This window comes from Anabrus simplex, chromosome 2 (assembly GCF_040414725.1).
Source record: "Anabrus simplex isolate iqAnaSimp1 chromosome 2, ASM4041472v1, whole genome shotgun sequence".
Lineage (NCBI taxonomy): Eukaryota > Metazoa > Arthropoda > Insecta > Orthoptera > Tettigoniidae > Anabrus > Anabrus simplex.
In genome coordinates, this window is record NC_090266.1 from 321732770 (window position 1) to 321758237 (window position 25468).

General features: G+C 38.3%; 1 protein-coding gene across 3 annotated transcripts in view; it reads right to left on the reverse strand.

The window, feature by feature from the left end:
• LOC136862802 (ankyrin repeat domain-containing protein 13C) overlaps positions 1–25468 on the reverse strand; it is a 448136-nt gene that overhangs the window by 32017 nt on the left and 390651 nt on the right. For all 3 annotated transcript variants that reach the window (XM_067139061.2, XM_067139060.2, XM_067139059.2), the window contains 2 exons: positions 13194–13323; positions 12665–12782 (listed from right to left, as the gene is read on the reverse strand). In XM_067139061.2, coding sequence (XP_066995162.1) covers positions 12665–12782; positions 13194–13323 — 248 coding nt within the window. The remainder of the gene's footprint in view (positions 1–12664; positions 12783–13193; positions 13324–25468) is intronic.

A 25468-nucleotide genomic window follows, 5' to 3' on the forward strand; every position in this document is an offset into this window, starting at 1 on the left:
AAATTTTGTATTCTAGTGAGGAAGGCAGTCTCTTTATAGTAAGGTCTAAAAGTTTACTGATTTTGATTCGGACTCCAAAGTGAATTTTATATGGGGATCTATACTGTTTAAGTTATTAAGGGTGGTAGTTGCGTTTACTGTTCTGTCGTCTAGAATAACCAAAGTATCATCAACATACCTGAACCAAAATAGTATATTCGAGGAGGTGTTGTTATTGTTAATCGCCATATGTTCTATGGAGTCTATATATCTCTGCTAAAATCCGCATGACACAGATAGATCTTATGGCGAAGAAGGGACGGGAAAGACCTAGGAATGGGAAGAAAGCGGCCGTGGCCTCAATTAAGGTACAGCCCCAGCATTTGCCTGGTGTGAAAATGTGAAACCACAGAAAACCATCTTCAGGGCTGCCGACAGTGGGGTTCGAACCCACTATCTCCTGGAAGCGAGCTCACAGCTGCGCACCCCAAACCGCACGACCAACTTGCCCTGTCAAAATATCATTGACTCTGTCTGGGTCAAGAGAGCTGCTTCTATCTGACAGGAGATGTCCAGCAGCACTAAAAATTACCTCACTTGCTGAACTAGATGCAGGAATAGAACATATTTTTGGCTCAATTGCTGCAAGTTTGGGGTAAAGCATACAGTTTTCGTTCCACCATTTAAGTGATAGTGTAGTAGGTGGCAAGATATAGGTCAACTTCATGTTTGCCTCATCGGTTTCAGTATCATGCCAATTTGCAAATACTGTAATAATGTTTTCATTATTTGCTTGGTGACTGGAGAGTTATTACGACGGATGGACCTATGAAGTACAACAAAAATGTGAATACACTATACTGTACTGTAACAAAAGAAAACATACGAGCCTATAGTACATACACATGACTTACAGCCACACCATCACCAGCGGAGGGGGATATCAGATGTGCTTTACAGCACTGAACGAATATTGCCTCTCTTCTTGGGTCAGAAATTTTAGTTTACGAGAAGATGGCCGCAGGAAAGTACCTATTTTGTCCACTTCTTCAGATGATACTTTATCTTGCAAGTAGTGGAAATGCACGTCCCTTAAGTTTCTGAATCTTCTATGAACGTAGTAACATATGTAATAAACATTAATCTTTGTACAGAAATGTACTGTATGTCCGTTTTCATGGGTGCTGAGTAAAGTTTAAACTTATCCTAATGTCTTCATTTGTTGGTCTGCAAAGATATTTCAGCTTATGAACGCACGGAAGTACCAACTGAATTGTCAGCTAAGTATCCACTTCAAGAACATCAGTTACCTCTTTAAAGGGTTTCAGAAAGCTGACGAGATGTCTCACCAGTTGAAGGTTGAGTCAAATGTTCCACCTTTACAATACCAAGATTCTTTATTAACTAATTATTTACATAAATTTTTAAATATATCGGGACAAGTTTCGTCTAACTTGTAGACATCATCAGCCATAAAAACCTTTGAGAAAAAGCTACAATGACAAGGACAAAGTAACACATTAAAATAATTCGGATGACCGAATATGTCATTTAAAATGGCGAAGAATTCAGAACTTTTCTGAGTACAGCACTTGAGAATACCGTTGACATTAAAATTAAAATTGTCCACATGGGATGATTCAGTAAAAACTTTGCGTTAAAATTCTTCCTTTTTTGTGCTGTGTTAACATATAATATTCTGTTATGTCGTGAAGGCTTGATGATGAGTTGCATAATGTTCATTCCAGTAGGACAACAACGTGTGAGAAATCCAGCGAGCGGATGTTAAAGCCGTCTTATTGGTATGTTGACATTTCTTGTTGAGAAGTTAGGTGGAATATTTGAACGTGATAACGTAATGTGGAATGTACAGTAGAGGGCTCTAGACCAAAAATAATGGCTGTTGTTAGTATTGAAATAGGCAAGTTTTTGTGTCTTGAGATGTAAAGTAATGAAAGAATGAAAATAAGAAGTGCGGCACATCTGATTACTTACGTTCTCGCCTGTCCGACAGCGACTAGTTCAGTGTGGATGACTGTGGCTGACTAAGAGCGAGCTATGGAGGTTGTGTGTGAAGGGAGCCTACTGGCTTCCTTTAATTGTATTTGTGACTTACAAGTTTATCTTAACAACCTCTGAGTGAGCTCAGGAGTGCCCGTTTTATGGGTACATACATGGGCAGGAAAGAAGAAGAACTTTTTTAGTTTCCTGATCCATGTGTACCAGACAACATTTTTTTTTTTTTAATTTTAAATTTTTGCTACTTGCTTTACGTTGCACTGACACAGATAGGTCTTATGGCGATGAAGGGAAAGGAAAGGCCTAGGAATGGGAAGGAAGCGGCTGTGGGCTTAATTAAGGTACAGCTCCAGCATTTGCCTGGTGTAAAAATGGAAAACCACAGAAAACCATCTTCAGGGCTACCGACAGTGAAGTTCGAACCCACTATCTCCCGGATGCCAGCTCACAGCTGCACGCTCCTAACCGCATGGCCAACTCGCCTGGTGACCAGACAACTATCATCACGAGTGTTGCTTGTTCATCATGGGCATTACGCGCTCCTAGTTCGATGGTGGGCAAAAAAGTATCACACACACGCTCCATCTAGTGATGTACTAGCCAAGAAAGTGATCCCTTGCTAACGCTCGAACGAAACACGATAATGCAGGGCTCTAGTACAGGAGCAGAGAATATGAGGTGCACAGTAATGTTAGCCATCACAGCAAACGGCAGGAAGTTGCCACCTTACATAATTTTTAAGCGGAAGACTCCTCCTGAAGGAAGACTTTCCACCTGGAATCCACATTCGAGTGCAGCAGAAGAGTTGGATTGTCGGCAAATTGATGGAAGACTTACAGAATTCTGTACGAAAAAGGCGTCCTGGAGCCTTATTAAACCTGAAGTCTATGCTTGTTTTGAATACTTAAGAGGTCATCTTGTGGATGCCGTAAGGTAAAAAAAATTACAGAGATGAAATCGGACCTCGTAATCATACCTTGTGGTCTGACATCTGTTCTTCAGCCTCTCAATGTTTCAGTGAACAAGCCCTTCAAAGACTACCTACGTAAATTGTAAACGAAATGGATGTGAATGAATGCACACAGTTTTACACCACCGGGAAGAATTTAAAAAAACATTGATCAAACACATGTACCAGTGGATTCTCCAGGCATGGGCTATGATCCCTGAATGTGTGATTAGCAAAGATTTTAAAAACACGGGCATATCTCAATTCTCTCAATGGTTCAGAGGACAACATAACTTGGCTGGAAGACTCAGACATGCAAGTCAATGACAAGAGCGACAGTCTACAAGCTGAATCATCAGCTGATAGTGATCATGCATGAGAGAGGTAAGTTGCAACATTTCTCTACTACGTGTTTGCATGATTTAAAATAATTCAAAGGCATGTTTTTTTTTAATGAAGGATTTGTTGTCTCATTGGCAGGTAGCTGAGTGTACGGTAGAGCGAGTGTGCTCTTAAACCCAAAGGCAGGCCTGTTTCTTCTGTGAACAGCGTAGAAGTGAAAAGCAATTAGAAGCAACCTACTGAACATTAAAAATTTTAGCGCAATACCTTTCTTTATGTATATATTCCTTGAGTTGCATGATTAAATACAATTTATTAATATCTCTTGCCTAAAAGTCAGCATTTCTCATATTTTTCTTTAAAATATACAACTTTTGCTCGAACTCTGAATAAATCGTGTAATTTCCCCTCCCCTCAATTCCCTGCCTCAAAATTGTGAAAAAAAGTGGAGCAAATAGAGTAAATATAGTAAATCATCTCTCGCTTCACATATTCTTTCAATTTCATTATCATCATCATCTGCTGAACTAGTGGATATTTTTAGATACAGGGCGTACAACTTTGCTTCCGCTGTTTGCCGATGGATGGCGACAACGGTATGTAACAGTCGAACGAAACAGATCGCAGACGTCAGGCAGTTAGCTTGGACCTCGGTCAACATAACCCCATTCAAACTTAGTCGATGTGTGTCTGTATCATAAAGTTGTTCTCGATTGAGCATGGCAGTGTACGAGCCAAATTCTCGGCGTTTGTGGGAGCTGTTACTGTTTTGTTTCAATATGAAGAAAACAGCGGCTGAGTCTCATCGAATGCTCTCACAGAGGCGCCAACCTTTGAAGTGGGTTATCAGTAATCCCATTTTTAACTCCCCCCCGCGATAAAAAGTTTACAAGTTAAATACAAAGCACCCCATTTGCCCTTTCCTACAGCAATCTATTCTAAAGTATATCATATTAAACAAAAAAATTTGCTCATTACCTGTTAGTTCTGCGATAAAAAATTCTTTGTAGCTTGTTACGCACCCAGCAGGTGCTTTTCGGTGTAAGTTTTCTTGAAACATACTTCCCCCTGAGATGACATTTTTGTCTTCAGAACCATAAGCAATTCCAGTGTAGATGTACTTAATGTAGGCCTGAATTTTGAATTTTCCTAACAACACTGAAAACTCTTTCTGTGGGAGAGTTACTATGAGGTACACTTAGTACTGCAAATACAACATTACTTAAGGTTTTATACTGAATTTGTCCGCTTTCATTTTTAAGCTCTGCAATGTTGCCCCAATTCACATCAATGTTAGGTCCATGTACAATGTATTCAGGGAAAGTATCACACTGGTAAACTGCAAATTCCTCTTCAAGTTGGTCATGTTCACTTTCCTTGACCAAAGTTGGGAATCTTCGAACAAAATATTCAAGAGATGAATAGGAAACCTTCATTCTGAGAGAGATGTCTACAACTTCGGCATGATGAAGAAATTCATCATCAAGGGGAAATTTCCTGGTAATGTAGCTGCAAGCTGCCATATAAAACTGTCTGACAGAATTATAAAACATCTCTTCATCACGGTCATTATCTTTCAAGTATGCCCTAGCTTTTGCTCCAATTACCAAGTCCTCACTGGCTTTCTGGTTTTCCCTCCTCTTGAATTCAACACTCAAAAGGGAGGTAGATTCTGACTGAAGAGAACATGGCTGAACAAATCTGACCAATAGGTCAGTTAAAAGACCAGTAAGTTTCCTCCTAAGAAGATGTATGGCTGGAGCATCTTGTTGCAGAAATATATTCACAGAGTTAAAAACAGGAAGTGAACTCTGAAGAAAGTAGCAAAACAGTTTTGTGTGTGGGTCTTGTATGAAAGATTTCACAGTTTCAAACTGCTTGGTGGTCTCATTTTTATGGTGGGTCTCACCAGAAAACATCAGTGTCAAAGCTCCCCACTGCTCAAGAACTCCACCAATAGACTGAAGAAGCGAGAGCCAACGGGTACTAACATATTTCAAAAGTTTGTGACCCTCTGTGCCACAAACAGCCTGATAAACTTCCAACGTGTTTTGCCTTTTAGAACTCTTATCAAGATAGTAATATAACTGAACCAAAAAGTTCTCTACATTGACCGGCAATTGAGCTGCTGCTTTTTGTGCACAGATGTGTATGAGATGACATGAACAACCCGGGATATAAACAGAAGAATGCCTGTCCTTCACAAATTTAGCAACACCTTTATTTGCCCCTATCATTGTGTATGCATTGTCAGATGAAAAAGAAATGCAATTTTCCCATGGAATGGCTAAGGAAGACAATTCACTATTAATAACAGAGAAAATTCCCTCACCTGTATTGTTGGTACTCTCTAACAATGACAATAGAAGAGTTGATATTTGGCCTCTCTGAGCATTAAATAAAAATACAATTATAGGACAAAGTTTCAATGCATTTGAATCTGTACTACCATCAGTAGCCAAAGAAAAAGGCGTTATTTGCAAAAGTTCACTTATTTCCTTTTTTGCCTCCGATGCCGTGTATTGAACCAAAGCAGAGGTTTTAGTTCTTGCACAACCATATTTCTGAGATATCTTAGAGTCCGGGAACATTGATCTAAAAAAATTTCTAGCGTGGTCTGAAACTGATAACGGAATATTATGCTCCAAAAGAAATGATGTGAACAATAATTCGGCATTTGTCACAAGAGTTTCATTACATTTTACGAGGAACGATGAACAGACTGGTTTCGTAATTTTGATTCACCGTATGTGTGATGTTTCTTGGATTCTATGTGTCTTCTGCAATCATCTCGTCCACTGTGAGCCACAGAGAAATCACACGAACACACACTGCGGAACACGTGGTTTTCACTAAAACGTGGGGCAAGTAAGCACGGCCATTCCTTTGTGTAACCTTCTCGATATTTCTGTAACACTGCTGTCTTCTTAAAAGATGCAATTTGACAATTGCTCCGCTTCATTTCACAAAACCTATCACTACTTTTAGAATCAACGTCTAGGATAATTAGAATTGAAATGCGCTAAATATACCACTGGTTCTACGCACACAACAAACCGCGCACTCGAGAACAGCAGAGCAAGGAGAAGAGCCTACCTCACGGCCGACTTGATAAGTCATTCTAGCTAAGAGAGCAGCGTATATCTATGTAGCTGGCCGTGATTTCACAACGCTCGCGGGACACAAAACGAAGTGACGACCAAATGACTGCCAAACATGTTTAGTTGCCAACTTACGAACACTGAAACGAGGAGGGTTGACCAGTAATGCTCTAAGGGATTGAACATTTTTTTACTTCTTTCCTTTTTTTCGCAGAAATTAATTTTTATCATGACAATGTTGCTTTTCCGTAATAATTTCCCCTTCGACCGTAATGCCATAATCGCGAAGTGAAATCCGTAATCATTACGGACAATCCATAATAGTTGGCACCTCTGCGTTCTCACGTACGTATGGTGAGGACGCTATTAGTGGAAGAACGTGTCGTGAGTGGTTTCAACGCTTCAAGAATGGTGATTTTAACGTCGAAGACCGGCATAGTGGTGGAAGAGAGAAAGTTTTCGAAGATGCAGAACTGGGGACATTGCTGAGTGAAGACTCACGTCAAACTCAAGACGAATTGGCACGATCAGTGGGAGTGACACAGCAAGCCATTTCAAAATGTCTCAAGAACATGGGCATGATTCAGAAAGAAGGAACTTGGGTCCCGTATGAGTTGAAACCAAGAGACGTTGAACGGGGACGAAAAATGGGTTCATTATGATAACTCTAAACGCAAAAAAATCATGGGGATATCCTGGCCATGCTTCAACATTGACAGCAAAACCGAATATTCACGGCTCCAGGATCATGCTCTGCATTTGGTGGGACCAACTCGGCGTCGTGTACTATGAGGTGTTAAAACCTGGTGAAACGGGTGCTCATTATCGAATGCAATTAATGCATTTGAGCAGAGCATTGAAAGACAAATGGCCGCAATACAGCGAGAGGTACGATAAAGTGATTTTGCAACACGACAACGCTTGACCCCACATTGCAAAAGAGGTCAAATCATACCTGGGAATGTTAAAATGGGACATCCTACCCCACCCACTGTATTCTCCAGACATTGCTCCCTCTGATTATCACCTGTTTCGATCAATGGCGTATGACCTGGCTGACTGACACTTCCGATCTCATGAAGAAGTCACAAATTGGATCGATTCGTGGATCGCTTCAAAAGATGAACAATTTTTTCGACACGGGATTCGAACACTGCCCGAAAGATGGGAGAAAGTCGTGGCCAGTGATGGACACTACTTTGAATGATACATGTGTAAGTAATCTGTTTCATTAAAGCCTCCAATGTTGGGGACAAAACGGCCGAAGCAAAGTTGTACACCTTGTAGTTTAGATAGTTTATTGCTTCCACCATCAAGTACAGGGAATGTACACTAGGTATTGTCAGTATTAACACAAATAATCTATAGACAACACCTCAGCCATTATGCCTGATTTATTAGAAAAATTAATTTAACTATATTAGGTCAGTTTTTTAAATAACACATTCTAGAAACTCTTCTACACTTTTCTGCTTAAAAATTGTGACAGTACCCTGTTAAATGCATTTTTGTCTAATGTTCGAATAGGTAATGGAAGCTTATTGTACATCTTAAGCTGTTAGTAACAGTGGCTGTTTGTGCTTTTACCAAGTCTGGAGTGAGGAGTGTCCAGATCATGTTATGTTGTGTCATGCATATTGTTGCCGTCAATTTAGGGCCTAAATAAGCATTTATTATGTGTCCGCAATGACCATCATCATTTATTTCATTGTGAGTGAGGTGTTAAATTTTATTTAATAGCAAGCTGTGTTATCATTCAGAAAGTGGTTTGACAGTTTTCTGGCAAGTGCAGAGTACTGATTTTATTCTAGCTCGCCGATCGATACCATGTGCAAACCACGTGACAAACTGGAATTTTTCAAGGTTGCTTCCGCCCACCCGCTGCACGTGCCTTGGCTTGCTTTAAGTCAAGTAACTTCCAGAATGATTCTAACCAATTATAGAATATAATTATGGAACAATTACGAGTAGAGAATGTGTCACACCTCCCGATGAGAGGATATAAAAACTTGGGACATTCATTAATTATCCCCTTATTGCTGCAATTCTGCGAGAGTCTGCAAGTTAAGTTTCATCTTCGATATAATTATTCAGCATGTTCTAGCTTGAACAAATATTAAAGCCACTTGTGTCAGTTTCAGCTATCACCAACACTTCAATAAGGAAGAGGACCTCAACAGTTTGAGTTCATCGCCCACTCCAGGATGCTTCGCCTACCTTCAAGAGGAGCAGCTTATTCATCGTTGGAAATGGACTTCACTGTCATCATGCCCTGCTAAATGTAGGCATTTCTAATACGAGAGGGATCACGTGAAGGACGATCTTCATCATGAGATCAGAGTAGACCGCTCCAGGGATCGAGTTCCATCACAAATTTGAGTACACTTTTATGATATTTTTCTGTCCATCTATGTAGAAAACAATACAATTCTCTTCATTTGATAGATATTTCTGTTAGTGTAATTTTGCAATATTTTCAACTTTCCTCTTTCATGGTCATGGTAGCATTGGAACATATGAATGAATGTGAGTTGGACTCTATTAGAGTAGTTTGTTGTAGATTGTCTCCAAGATCATTTTCTATGCAATTACTTAAACATGATATTTAAAAATAATTGACCTCTCGGATAAAGGAAAATTTAATAATAATAATAATAATAATAATAATAATAATAATAATAATAATAATAATAATAATAATAATTTCAGACTGTGAAACATTGTGGGACAGGATTTGGGTTGAACTTTAGTTTGTGTTTCATCTAATGCATTACTCTGAAATTATGCAGGATTGTGTCATCTAATTCAAAGATAAATTCAGATTGATGATAGGTTTAAAAATCACTAATAATAATAATAATAATAATAATAATAATAATAATAATAATAATAATAATAATAATAATATTTTGAGATTGGGTTAGATAAGAATATAATGGTCATGAGTGATAAATGATATTTGATGTTAATGTGGATTATTTAATGTGTGCTCTGTTATTGTATAATGGGCCTGGAATATGGCTATCCTGTGGGATATTTGTGGAATTTTTGGAAGCATGTGTCTTGGGTTACCATGCGTTCCGTGATAATTTGGAGCATGTGTTGAGTTGTATTCAGGAGTTTTAGGGATGATAATAATAATAATAATAATTATTATTATTATTATTATTATTATTATTATTATTATTATTATTATTTATCGGCGCTCATTGACCATGTTTCAAATAATAACAATAAGTTAATTTATTAATTTGACCACCTAATCAATACAATAAATCTTGTCTTTATTAAATTACTTTGACAAGTTAATTAAAATGGTACATGTTTCGCTTTACATACAGGCATCATCAGCCATGGGTTTTCTTTTTTATAAATTCTTTTTTTGCTATTGGCTTTACATCGCACCAACAGATAGGTCTTACAGTGACGATGGGACAGGAAAGGGCTAGGAATGGGAAGGAAGCGGCCGTGGCCTTAATTATGGTACAGCCCCAGCATTTGCCTGGTGTGAAAATGGGAAACCACGGAAAACCATTTTCAGGGCTGCCGACAGTGGGGTTTGAACCCACTATCTCCCGAATACTGGATACTGGCCGCACTTAATCGACTGCAGCTATCGAGCTTGGTGGCCATGGGTTTAACCTTGAAATGAAATCAGGCACCCAATTTACATATGCATAAAATAAAACTAATTTATAAAAAACCTTGAGGAGACTTGAAGAAAAAAATAGACTAACATATGGTAAAGACTAGTACAATGTTGGTTTTAAAAGATATTGCTATAAGTGAGAAGTTGACATTTGGTGAAAGTATTTGCAATATTCACATTGGAAGACTACTATTGTAAGTAAAATGTATAAAGCAACAGTTTGTTATAGACAAGAGGTAAAATTGCTATAAAATGAGTTGACCAAATAGCGGTTAGAATTACATAATGACGAAAATGATGATCAAAATTGTATTTTTTAAAACATAATATTGAATTTAAAAATGTTGACAGATAGTCGAGTGACCCGTAATTATTTGTTTACGTAAGGTAAAAGTCAAAAGTCAATAGCATATGGTGAAGTGTGGATCACTTTGATGAAGTACGAGGTTGTAGTTGAAGGTTAATATACAATGTTTATATTGGACCTCTATGGACCATCTCATTTGATACGATGCTAAAATGTTGTTAAGAATGTGGGTTTATTGAATGCTGGTCGAAAAGGTAATGTGACAGTTGAATGTAGGTAATATGTTGAATGTTGGATCAGAAGTAGAATCATTTGACGATGGTGAGGGTAACTTGTTATGTTATGAGCTGAAAGTTATTGACGACCGACGGGTGTGTGTGTGCTTGTTTCTTTTCTTTTTTTTTTTTTGTAGTTGGCAATGTTTTTCACATGTTATTTATTGAAACGTGGTTTCGAAGCTATCGTTAGCACATCATTCAACAGAGGGAGCTGTAAGTTCTTGGAAGTTAGTTACAATTGTAGTTTCCTTTTGCTTTGAGCCGTGTAGCAGCATCAACATAGCTGTCATAAAGTCATATTAAATATTACTAAAATTCGACATCAGACGATCGTCCAGACTGCCACCCTTCCAACTTACGAAAGGCTGCTACCCCCTGGTCTCTCGACATATACCCATCCGATGCGTTTGCACCTATGTCTCGGCTATCTACTTCACTGTGGCGTACAAGCCTCCTCACCACGGCAGGGTTACACAGTTCACAGGGGAGGCCTGTAATGATTAAGAGGATGTTTTTGCAAGGTAGTATCATTGGACCATTATGTTTTCTTATATATAGGAGTCATTCTAAAAATAAAAATAAAGCAGATTATTTGTGTCCCAGTTGGTTTTCTGGTGTAAAATATGATGAATTATAAATTATTATTGTAAGTTAGTTTGAAATAAGATCTATTTGGTCCCATAACCTATTATTATTATTATTATTATTATTATTATTATTATTATTATTATTCCTTTATTTACATGGCGTGAACTCAGGCTATGAAGCCTGCTATTCTACCAAACCATGTCTTATAATGTACATACAGTTTAAAAATCTCTCTCACTATAATACTACATTGTACACATAGTTATAAACACATTACAGGAGAGCAAAAAGAAACACTATATAAAATAATCCAGAATAAAGAAAATTGTCCTAATGCATCAATTAAAAAAAAATTAGTTTTATTTTTCCTCCAATCACATACTGCAAAACTTGTCCACATCGTGCCTTCTTCCTGCAGAGCAACTGCCCATTTGCTCTGCCTCTTCCGTAATGTGGAGCTTTTCTTTAACTGTGAACAACTTGTAATGAGAGCTCACACTAGCCATCCTAAACACAGGCAATGACTCAAATTGATGCAACGCAAATGACACGATAAATATAGAATGCTTTTCACTTATGGTGGAAACAATGTTGCCAACAAAGTGAGCAGTAAAATACCAGATTTCTTTATGCCAAGAGCACTGTAAGCAAAGCTGCTCCTAAACTGTTTTCCAACCTATGTTCCATTAAATAATGCTGTTTTTGATCGAATCCAACCACTTTGGCCTATGTTTTCCTCTTGTTCTTTAAATCTTAGTCTCCACATCATCTGCTTCGGTATCCTTCCTCTTCCACCCTCGTAATAGGTCCAAACCATCTCAGGCTACTACAATTTCCTTCCCGACATCTCTATCTTGTCTCATCAAATTTTGTCTCACCAGTCTGGATGTTACACTCTTATTTTTTTCAGCGGTGACCAGATCTCTGCTGCGTATGTCAGTATGGGGCAATAATACAACTAATACATCACCACTTTACACAGATCATGTTCCTCATACTCTGATAAAATACATGTATTTCCCTATTGTTTTCCCTGGCTGATCTCCATGTTCAATCCTGGATCCTACATCAGTTTGCTTTCCAAGTACTTGAAGCTTTTATACAATGTCAATGTCTTGTTCTCTAAGTTTTAGAGTACTTTTCTGTTTGCTTTCTCCTGCAGTCTATGGTCTTGATTTTCTCCATTCATTCTATAATTACTGATGTACTCACTCAGTACGTCCAGCTGACTTCATAAATCCTCTCCGTTTGCTTCCCATATCACAATGTCCAATGTCATTATAAGTATTACCTTCAGCTCTCCCTTTCCCATATTTTTTCTCTTGTCTCCTTCACAATTTTATCCATTACCATTACGAACAAAAATGGCAACTGTCCTTCATAATATATTAAAATAGATCTATTTCCATAGATGAGCATCAATGAACACATGAGATATAAAGAAGTAATTACCTGTTTGGATCTTCTATGTAATATGATGGTATTTCGAATAATTCAGACTTAATGTCATTTCGGAAGGCAAATTCTTGGAATGTAATCTTTGCAGTCACTGTTGGAAGGATAGGAATATCTGGAAAGAAAGACATTAAGTAACAGCTTATTTCTATTCCTCCAGGCAAAGTGAAATTTTGGTAAGCTAATTTTTTTGTAATGCAATTGCTACATTCATTAAATATAAGAAGTGAGCTATATCTTCAATACTGGAATATTAATATTAATTGCAGTGTTGAAATTCTTGAAGTTTTAGACGGCTGATTATATTGCAATAAAAGGTGAGTAGGAAAACATGAAAGAAATAACTACATACTGCGCTCCTTAGTTCATGATTCTGTATTATTTGTGAACAAAACAAAACAGCATCTTTTAGCATGATTAAGTCTTTTTTACTTTATATCACTCTTTTTCTGCATATTAAATTGACAAATATTTTTTACATATTTTTCCTTACAATCCAACAACTACAATGGAATTAAAATGTTACCTATTTTGACAGGAAATCCTGGTGGTAGTTTCATGAGTACAAATTCACGAAGTTTGCTGAAGTGCTTGAATGGTGCGATAACTTCAAGGACATTCAAAAGCATATCCACCGATAGAGGGAAATCTGGACTCTGCAATGAAAGTATAGATTCCTATTGTTACAGTGACATTCTGAATACTTAAGTTCATTAGCCCCATATTGATAGTTCCAACAATCAATTTTAAAGCTGGATTTCCCACCTAAGCAATATTTTTTAAATTTACTTTGATGTATTCAATACATTTTTCAGTACTGGTTTCGGCCTCTATTACAGGCCATCTTCAGCTGCTGAAAAACCTTCATTTGGTAAAATAATATACAATGTTAAAACACTACTCATTTCTAAGTTTAAACATGACTTATCTCTAAGTTTAAATGATATGATCTATATCTGTATATATATATATGTCATTGTATGTATGTGTGTGGGTTTGTACCACATCTCCTCCAAAACCACTGGAGTGATTTCTACCAAATTTGGTACACTTATGACTTAGTATCAGGAGACAAAGTGTGTGGAGGTAAGAAACCTTTGGTGTGGGAGGGTGAGGGGCCAATGAGATAGGAAAAATAATCGAAAATGGGGTCAAATTGATACTTTTCGGGAGTGCTGAGGTAAACAGTGTCAGTCCGGACTTTTCTGAAGTCCAAGTTCAGCCCCCTTTGGGGTAAGTTATGTTGAACGTAATGGCACAAGTTTCTTTATCTGCCACAATGAACATGTAAATGCTGTTAAATACAACTGGTTTTCTTCCATACGGCAACACAAAGAAGAATCCAAACATGAATTTTCCAATATTGAAGGCAAAATGGAAATTCTAAAAAAAAAAAAAAAATCCAAGGGCCTTTTGCTCAATATCTTTTTGAGGAATTTTATATAAACATGGACCAGTTTGCCAATCCAAACTTTAATCTTGAGAAGATAACAGAAAAAATCAACATTCTTTTTTATGCAACTATTCCTCCATAAAAAATATTTATTTAAAGAATGGTAAAAAAAAGAAACAAAAACATGCAACCTAGACTCCACAGGACACACCCCCTCCTATACAAACCCTTCCTAAAGCCGTCCCCTCTGTTCCACCCCCATTCCCCTACACTGCCAGCCCTCGCCGCACAAGTAGCAGTACATGACATGCTCCCGACAAGCACGTAAGTGACCGACTGGAGACAACAGGAGAGCAAGTAAAAAAACACCTGCGTTCACAACGCATATTATATTGACAATGTCTAAGAGAAATGTCTGAGAGAAAAACCTTTTCACCGGGCGAGTTGGCCGTGCGCGTAGAGGCGCGCGGCTGTGAGCTTGCATCCGGGAGATAGTAGGTTCGAATCCCACTATCGGCAGCCCTGAAAATGGTTTTCCGTGGTTTCCCATTTTCACACCAGGCAAATGCTGGGGCTGTACCTTAATTAAGGCCACGGCCGCTTCCTTCCAACTCCTAGGCCTTTCCCATCCCATCGTCGCCATAAGACCTATCTGTGTCGGTGCGACGTAAAGCCCCTAGCAAAAAAAAAAAAAAAAAAAAAAAACCTTTTCTCTTTCTTTCATTTTAGATATTCCCGATACATCTTATTACAAGTTTCCAACAGATAACAACTTATGCAAAAAGGAATGTTCTCACCATATTTCTCCAAAACTTTGGACATTAAACTCACAACACAATCTGATGTCGAACAGCACCCAATTATAAGAAGATTTTAATCATTTTATTCATTTCAGAAAAGTCTGACTCTTTGGCTGAATGGTGAGCATTGAGACCTTAGGTTCAGAGGGTCCTGGGTTCGATTCCCAGCCGGGTCAGGGATTTTAATCACCTCTGATTAATTCTTCTGGCCAGGGGACTGGGTGTTTGTGTTTGTCCCAACACTTTCCTCTTCATATTCAGACAACACACTACACTACCAACCACCACAGAAATACGCAATAGTGATTACATCCCGCCATATAGGGTTGGCATCAGGAAGGACATCCGGCAGTGCCAAATCCACATGTGCGACACAGTTCGGACCCGCGACCTCACAGGTGTGAGAAAAGCGGTACGAAAGAAAAAGAAAATTCATTTCGCCAAAGTTCACATCCCTTAAACATGCAAAATATGCACTTGTTTTAATACAGAATGTACAATCCATTAAGAGTGTGTTAATACAGCATCAAGACCACACCAGTGACACTTCATAAACAAACTTTTAGATATAATTTAGACTTTTATTACTCCAATTTGACGCAAGTGTTATTACAAATTGTATCATTTAAACTTAGAAATAAGCATTGTTTATCATTGTATGTTATTTTACCAAATTAAAGTTCTTCATCAGTTGAAGATGGCCTATAATAGAGGCCAAAACAGGTACTGCAAAATATATTAAATACATCAAAATGAATAAAAAAAGTATTGATAAGGTGGGAAATCCAGCTTTAAAATTGTGACTACATATGTACATATCATGTATCCATAAAGAGCAAGAAAGTTCTACTATATTTGCAGTTCTCGTACTGATTAACCTGAACACTTGTTAGATCATCTTTAGCCGGGCTGAGTGGCTCAGACGGTTAAGGCGCTGGCCTTCTAACCCCAACTTGGCAGGTTCGATCCTGGCTCAGTCCAGTGGTATTTGAAGGTTCTCAAATACGACAGCCCCGTGTCAGTAGATTTACTGGCACGTAAAAGAACTCCTGCGGGACTAAATTCCGGCACCTCGGCATCTCCGAAGACCTTAAAAAGTAGTTACTGGGACTTAAAGCAAATAACATTATTATTATTAGATCATCTTTACATGGTGGCAAGAAAACGAGCTGACTCTGTTTTATGTAAATTTAAATATTGTTATTATAGAACTTCTTGTGTGTGTGTGTGTGTGTGTGTGTGTGTGTGTGTGTGTGTGTGTGTGAGAGGAGGGGGGGGCGGGGAGAGAAAGAGTGGGAGGGGGATATTACAGTAGCTCAGTGGCTCAGCTGTTAGCTTTCCCACCAGAAGGCTGAGATTCAAATCCTGGTCGATTCTGGGTCGAGATATTTATCTCTAGAATCACATGACATCAGGAAAGACACCGGTAATAAACCCCCAACCAAAACAAAAATGAGCCTGGGTGGATCCATCGATCACACAAATAACTGGGATACGTTTCAGAAAACAAAGAGCTTTACTTAAAAGTTTGTTATATCATAATTTACTGAATTGCCTTCAAGGGTGTTCATAAGCGTGGCTCCAAATGAAAAGTTGAACAACTGATAACTACAACAATCGCATCTGATAACTGCAGCACTAGCAGTTTATTATTACACATGATAATCTATCTTATAAGTGTAAACATTAAAGCTAGGAGTATTGGGAGGAAGATTAAACGCTATGATAGACCAGATCTGCAAAACTTTTAGTGACACTTCGTTTTGAAGGGGTGAGGAGTAAGGAGAGAGCTAGAATGGTTCCGGTAATACTACCAACTGAATGGAAATGAAACCTGAATTGAAATGATCGATCGATATGAATTTTCTAAATCGTCGTTTCCGTGCAGGAGTTATAGGTTGTTCCTGTAATGTACTTTGATTTTCCTCACATGTTCACGCTTTACCGATATTTTGACTTTGCTGTGTAAATAACAACAGTATTTCAAGTATTGCAATTATACCGCCAGATGCTTCATGGCGATGAATAATCGATTCATATATTTTGTGTTAGAGGTTGCCAACACGAATCTCGAAGCTAACCGAGGTCTACCAATTCAGCACTAGGGAGCCGAAATATCAAAGTTTCACGGATAGTAGGTAGAAAAAGGTATGTGAGAAAGAGAGTCTTGTGTAGTGGTTGTCGTCATATAAGGTGAGTCTCTTGGTAACAAAGCTGACCATTCTTTCCCAATTACTATTAAAGCTAATGACATAAATATTCTAACAGTTCAATTGTATTTCATGTTGTCGTATAGCTTTTAGTGCCGGGATATCCCAGTGGGGGTTCGGCTCACCAGGTGCAGGTCTTTCTATTTGACGCCCGAAGGCGACCTGCAGGTCGTGATGAGGATGAAATGATGATGAAGACAACACATACACCCAGCCCCCGTGCCACTGGAATTAACCAATTAAGGTTAAAATCCCCGACCCGGCCGGGAATCGAACCCGGGACCCTCTGAACCGAAGGCCGATACGCTGACCGTTCAGCCAACGAGTCGGACATTTCGTGTTGTATAAATACTGCAGTAATATGTTAACTCATATGCCAGCATCGTTCTTTGTGATTTAAAAGTAAATGAACTATTGCAATGTTCACATTTTAGGATTGTTAAAGAACTACTGCTGCTGTTTTAATATGAAAATGATTTTAATTTTGTTTTTTGGTGGGGGGAGTTCAATGGCTAACAGGAGAATGTCAAATAAGTACAACTGTTATGGGCATAAGTAATGAATTAATCAATCTAGTTGGTACAGGAAGGAAGCAGTTTCATAACACTGGTTTACATTTATAATTTCATAAAAGAGGGAGGAAAAAACCTTTCAACATTTCTTTACATGCTGAAAAATTATAATGCAGTTACACATGTGGAGATTCCCCCACAGTGCACAAACTATTTATTTAGAGTGCTTTTAGAAGCTTTGCCTGTATTATCCTCTCTAGATAAGTGTGAAGACATTATTGTTTTAAATTGCTCTGCTCTAATTTTGCAATTAATTATGGTATAATAGAGGACAAAAATATATCAATATTACCATTTCATTTTTGCTGGTGGACTCACTTCCATCATGATGTCATTAAATTTTACTCCAAGTATGATTATTATCACTCACTGATGTTATTGTTACCTGTATGATGATCATGATTATTATTATTTATGAGAGAACACTTCAACATGAAACGCTGTCCAAAGAAACATAATTTTTATTTTAGTAGCATATTTTAGTTATAAAATGATTAAGAAACATTTCAAAAGAAACTATTGGTATTGTAAACTCTAATATAAAAATAAATCATAAATCTTTATGAATGAAAAAATCTCTGTTAGAAGCTAAATTCAGCTGGTCTCCTTAGCATGTCTTTCATGAGCACAGTTTATCCGAAAATATCTGATCTGATATTTTATACAATCCTTTTGACATATCATCTATAAGAATAAGATTTAAATGTTTCTTATGTGTTGCTGCTCTTTCTCGAAATCCATGATGATCTTCATCTTCTTCATTTCCAGTCTTCTGGATCAGGTTGCAAATCGAGGACCTCCACAGTTTTCTTTCTCTCCACCACTCCCTTCCTTCCTTCCTTCCTTCCTTCCTTCCTTCCTCCAATATTACTTCTACTACTCCTCTCTTTTCTACACACTCCTGCACCATATCAGTCCACCTCTTTCTGGGCCTTCTCTGTTGTCTTCCTAATATATTATTTTCTCCATAAATACTTGCTTTGGAATCTATGCTCTTCCATTCCCATAATGTATCCATACAATTTCAGCTTAGTGGTCTCTATCTTGTCTTGCGGTTAAGGGAATACAATTCTCTCTCTGATTTCTATGTTTCTAATTTTATCCCTTTTTGTTTTCCCAATTATTTCTCTAAGGAATTTCATCTCGGCTGCTTGGATTCTGCTTTCATCAGGTTGTCCATGTGCCCTCCGTGTATGTCAAAATTGGTGTGCCCACTGTCGGCAGCCCTAAAGATGGTTTTCCGTAGTTTCCCATTTTCACACTAGGCAAATGCTGAGGCTGTACCTTAATTAAGGGCCCTGCCACTTTCTTCCCACTCTTAGCCCCATCCCGTCCCATCGTCACCAGAAAACCTGTGCCTGTACAACGTAAAGCCAGTTGAAAAAAATTGGTAATACACTGAGTACAGAATTTTTTGAATTTCTATGGGACGTCCCAGTTCCACATTATAACTCTCTCACAATGAAAAACCCATTGCCTTGTTGGATTCTCTTCCCAATTTCTTCATTTATTTTCCCATATTCTGCAAGTATACTCCCCAAATATTTGAAACTTTTCACAACTTCTAATTGTCTTCCATTTACTTCAATATTCCTTCTTCCTTCTCTATTAACTTTTGTCATCACTAATGTCTTACTCTTCTCCACATTTATTTTCATTCGATATTCCTCTATCTCCTGATTCCATACAGTAGCAGTAAGTTGTTCTTATACTACCATCTCACCTCCTCCCCATATTACCATGTAATCTGCAAAGAGTAAGACCCTTGTCTCCTTGCTTACCTTTCCTTTTTCTTTTTTTACTCTTGTGGATTTCATCCGTGATTGTTATAAAGAGTAGGGGGATAATACACTTCCTTGTCGAAGTCCTGTTTCTACATAGAACCATTTTGTTTATTCTATTTTAGTCTTCACGCTACTTACATTTCATACATGGCTTTGATCATTTGTACTTCTGGTCAACCTACTTCTTTTTTATCAATGCATCCCAGACCAGCTGCCGTGGTACACAGTACACAGCCTTCTCAATACCTATAAATGTCATCACTAAATCCTTCCTGAACTCCCATCTTTTCCCCATCATGTTTATTAATGCAAAAAATTAAATCGAAATTTGGTCTATCTCTTCTAAATCCGTATTATTCTTCCCCCATTTCTTTTCTAATTTCATCCCCAGTCTAACCTCTAATATCCTCCCAAAGTTCTTTGCTACATGTGAAATGAGGGCAATTCCCCTATAGTTGCTACATTCATTCTTATCACCCTTCATGAATACTGGGATTATCAGACCCTTCCTTCAATCTTCTGGTACTTTTTCTTCCAAATCACTCAAAATAATCTACTGTATATATCCAACGTAACCCTACTGGTCCCCCTGCCTTTATCATCTCTGTAGCCACCTCATCCACACCTGATGCTTTGCCACATTTTATCTTCTTTATAACCTCACGCACTTACGCCCTTGAAAGGGCTTTGGCCTGCCCAGCGAACGCTGCTCAGCCCGAAGGCCTGCAGATTACAAGGGGCCGTGTAGTCAGCACGACGCATCCTCTTTGTCATTATTTTGGGCTTTCGAGACCGGGGCCGCCACCTGACTGTCAGATAGCTCCTCAATTCTAATCACGTAGGCTGAGTGGACCTCGAACCAGCCCTCAGGTCGAGAGAAAAATCCCTGACCTGGCCGGGAATCGAACCCGGAGCTTCCGGATCTTCTTTAGAGCTCCGTCTATTTCCAATATTGTTGCATCTTCATTTTTTTAATTCCAACATTTCCTCTTCACATTCCTCCTCTTCCTCCAGTTCTTTGAATTTGATATAAAGTAGGGGAAGGTACCCCGGTATCGGGCAGCACTCAGTATCGGACTATATCAGTTTGGGGTTTCCAGTACAATGCTGCAGCAACTTTTGTACAGGTCGTAACAATTTCCTTACAGGCAGGCCTGAGAGGGACCATTGTATTTCCGTGTGTCGAGAAGTGAACACGTGTTAGAGAATTTCCTGCTTTTGACCTACTTCTGCCTGCACTAAGATAATCTTGTGAACCTATGACTACAATACTGGTGAGTGAAATATAATTTCCACCATTATTTATTATTTACCATATGTTAATGTAAAAGTATGGAAGATGGCACTGCTTTTCTTTACACGTGTTACATATGGTGATGGGTTTTTTTCTTCAGTTTTTTGTGTACAGAACTCAATATCGACAAGCTTGAAGCACCCGGTATCGGACAAAGTTATTCGCAGGTTTGTTGCCGATTCTGAAAGTACTTTCCTTTGTTGCAGATAAATATGGGGAATAAAAGAGGAAATTGGACGGAGGAGAACATGAAAATAGCTACTGATGAAGTAAGACTGGATAAATTGAGCATTAGGGAAGCAAGTGAGCAGTTTAGCGTCCTTAGAAGCACGTTATGTGACAGATTGAAATTACTGTCGTCAGGAAAGGAGGTAGAAATGAAACCTGATATGGGTACTGTACCCGTTTAAATGGTGCCTGATTGAATTAGGGGAAGCTGGAGTAATTTTTGTAATGGAACATTGGTTTACAAGTGAGCATGCATCAGCTGTTACCGTGCCTTGCCGCTGCGGGCGAGTGTGAACTAGGTCAACAGGCCGGTGAAGGTCGCCACGTCACGCAGTTACGTCACCTAGCGCGCCGACAGCCGAGAGGGGAACGATATTCTGGAGAAATCTACTTGCCGGTGTGAAGGACGAATCACGTCACAAGGTCAACAGCCAATGAAAATCGAGGAAGGTTACTGGAAGGTCTTAAGATTTTTCTAGAAAGAAGTCGAAGCAGAGTCTCTAAGGAAGAGTGGAAGAGAACATTACAGTCTCGAAGGGAGAATCGAACAGAAGAGTCTCTAAGGAGAAGTCAAATAATACAGTCTTCTGGAAGAACATCGTATAATTTTAACCTCTAGGGAAAAGAGGAATGTTCGCGGACAGTGTCATTAACCGTCTATTTCTTGTATGGCATAACCACTGTTTTATTTGAGTGCTAGTTCAACTTTTTGCCAGCCTAATTCAATATAGAGTGAGGTTGTGACAGCTGCACATTTCACCGCGTGGAACTTGCAAAACCACAGACAGTTCGTGCGCTCATTTACGCCGAGTGTTGCAGTAGAAATTTATGGAATGTCTCACTGGAAATTATAAGGGAAGTGAACTATCTGAAGTGAATATTCGAGAGGAAACCTGGCCTATAAAACATTGTAGTACCAGTAATAATGTTCCGTCAGCTTCAAGACTTACTGTAATCTTGTGAATGTGTTCAGAATTCGAAGCTTGAGGTAAAACTGAACCTGAGTGTACATCATTGTGCCAGTTAAGTGTCGTAAATAATTTAGTGGTATACAACTAGTGTGGATCCTATTTTCTGATACAAAATTTCAGTTTCAGCTACCTCTGTGAAGACTAGCCGACAGCATGCAACGAACGAGAGGAAAATCCTGGAATTTTCTGGAACATTGTTGGAGTGATTCAACGCTGCTGTACGTAGCCGTAGTCACGATGGGTTAAGCCAAAGTGTTATGCCAGTGCGATGAACTTGTCTGTCTATAAGCCTCCATAGCGGAAGAAGAGGACGCTGACGCCCATAGCTGCATCCCGACGCCAAGGATTTCCATCGGAACCATAAGTACCATTGTAAAATTTCTTCTCTTTCAGTAGATGATTAGTAGATTGTATTCTTGCTTAGAGGAGTGTAGTTTCTTTTGAAATGTTGTACTTAAATGGTGATGGTAGAGTATTCATGCATTCTTTGATTTATGGTTTCTATATTTTCTATCTTTGCATTCTCTTGGAATAATGTTTGTGTGTTTGATTCGGTGATAAGTAAACCCAGTTGCCAGCGAGTTTTACAAGGTCATGAATAATTAAGATCTTCAAAAGGAATTATGGAGGATTAAGACCTAAAAATAAGCCTAATAATAATAATAAGAAGAATAAAATGTGGTCATAATAATCATGATGAGGAGGATGAAATTAAATATAGGAGTAAAATACTAATAAATCAAAGGCTTAATGAACTATTAGTTTTGTGATACGATTGATACCAGAAGGGATGGTAATTGAAGTGTACTAGAAGCAGTTCATCGAGAAGACGTTTTCTAGGAGCCATAGTAGGAGAAGTAAAAATAATTATTATAATAACAATGAAAGTCGGGTATTTGACTAGTTGTTGAGAATAAAATTGAACGATATTGTGATAGTGGATTTTACGATGAAATTGACGATATGGGACCACTAGGGTGCATGTCATTCATAGTGATTATGATGAATTATAATGATGATAGTGATTTATGGTGATTTGATAACATTTAGGGACTAATAATAGTTCCTTCCTTCGCTCAACAACCGATATTGAATAATGTAAGACTTGCTTATTATTAGCCTTTCCTGGGGCTCACAGATGTATCTTTCCGATGATGGTGGTGATGATTATTTCTTCAAGATTAATTTAGTCATCCTATTTCGTCTTGTAACAATAGTCTTGATGAATTCTTATTATAATCGGTTCATGCTATAAGGGTCTTCAATACAATTTAAGAGGAGAATATAATAATAAATGAATGATAATGATAAAGTATGATAGTTTCAACTGTGTGATAAATCTGCCTATGAACTGTTGGTGTGATTATGTTGTTATGTGACAGTTATCCATGTCTTTCCAGGAATGTTTATTCTTTTCATGTTTTTATGTGATTTATTAGTCAATGATGTTGTTGATTACGCGTGGTGTTACGTGATGCTCTATCCATCCATAGAATTCTAGTCAGTTAGAAATCGTTGTTATGATTTATAAAGGAATACAGTCGAGTGAAATCTGCGAGAGAGGGGAAATACGCCAAAGAATTTCTCAAGGAATTTCTCAAAGGTGTGAGAAAATGATTTAGGAAGGATTTCTCATAAGTATGACAAAGTAATATTTCAAGAAATTTTCTCAAAATATGCCAATATAAAGTAGACAGAAAAATTTGTTAAAGATGTGCTAAAGAAAGAATTAATTAATGGGTAATTCGTAAAGATTAAGGAAGTAATGAAATATGGTTATTTCATGTTCAGTGTAACATTGTTTGTTGCAATTATAATGACAGTATCACTAATTACGTGATTGATCAAATGTTACAGAGAATGGCTTCGGTTGGAAGTTCACTGAAGGTGTAATTGAATCCAATGAATTCGCTAAGCATGCCAAGGACTCATAGTCATTTTGTTAACGAGAAGAATAATCAGCTGAATTATGTTGAAGAAATGTTATAATGTAATTTCTTTCCTAGCATTGTCCAGACTGAATTTTATTTTCATTTTAATAAACCAGTTTGTTATTTTGTTCTGATTTTTATTCCACATTATGTCTCCTATCCAGTCACCAATGGCCCTGCAAATATAAATCTTCTGAAGGTCGATCCCGTAATAGCAAGTTGGCCCTGCGAACAGTCCACCCTTTTGGGACTCGCGCTCTGCCAACTGACCGACCCCGGAGAAGGGGAGAGTACATATAAAAGTATGTTTTCTGAAGTGGGAGAAGAAGCTTTATATAACCATGTGAAAATGTTAGACAGCCCTTTAATGCCACTAAGTAGGAATGAATTTTTGAAATTAGTTTTTCAGTATGCGGAGAAATTGAAACTAAAACATAAGTTTAATAAAGAAAAGGACATGGCAAGCAAATGAAATCATTATTCGTTTATGAAAAGGCATCCCAATCTTAGCTTGAGATCGGCTGAATCCACCAGCCTACAGCAGGCGAAAGGCTTCAACAAGGAGCAAGTGAATAAATTTTTTGACAAGCTCAGTGAGTTAATTCTTCGATATTTACTTCATCCTTCAAGGATTTTCAATGCTGACAAGACTGGCATTTCAGTTCTGCAAGAGATTCAATTGAAGGTTTATCGGCAAAAGGGAATAAACAAGTTTCGGGGAAAGGGTTCTCGCATAAATGCCTCAGGTGACCAGTTTGTCCCTCCATTGTTTGTTTACCCCACAGTGAGAATGGAAAATGATCTGACAAAGGATGCACCCATGGGCAGCGTATTTGATGCCCATCCGAGCGGGTGGATAACTAAAGAGGGATTCCTAATGTGGATGAAATCTTTTGTTTTAAGAGTGAACCCAAGTGAAGAGAATCCAGTGTTACTTATTGTTGATGGCCTTTCTAGCCATAAAGATTTGGATGTTATTCTGTTTGCTTGAGACCACAACATCCACATGCTGAGTTTGCCACCTCACACACCTCACAGGTTGCAACTTCTTTACTGAGTGATTACGAAGACATTCAAGAATGCCTTCAACAAGGCTTGTTCCATGTAGATGAGGAAGTATCCCAATCTGAAAATTACACTGAAATATATTTCAGGTCTAGTTGGCTCTGCACTTGCCAAGGTGTGCAGAATGGAGCTTGCTCAGTCAGCATTTTCCTGTTGTGGCGTCTATCCCCTGAACCGGAACATCTTCAGTGTCTTCGATTTCTTTGCGTCCTTGAAAGCGTTGTCACCAACAGCTGCTAAAATTCCTTCCAATAGTCAACTTCCTTCGATCCAGGCATCATCTGGAGCACAACCCACTACAAAAACATTCAGTCCTTCAGCTTCACCATGCAGAGCATCCACTTCGACGGCTTCTAAGAGTGAAGATTCAGATGTGCTTAATCAAAATAAATCTCCGAGTGCAAGTCTACTTCAGGAACTTAATCCTCTTCCAAGTAAAACTATTGAAAATTTAAACCTGAGGAAAAGACGTGGAGACCAGAGTGAAGTTCTAACCTCCACCCCTTTCAAACAAGGGCTTGAAAAAAGGCAACAAAACTCAGTGCTGCAAGAA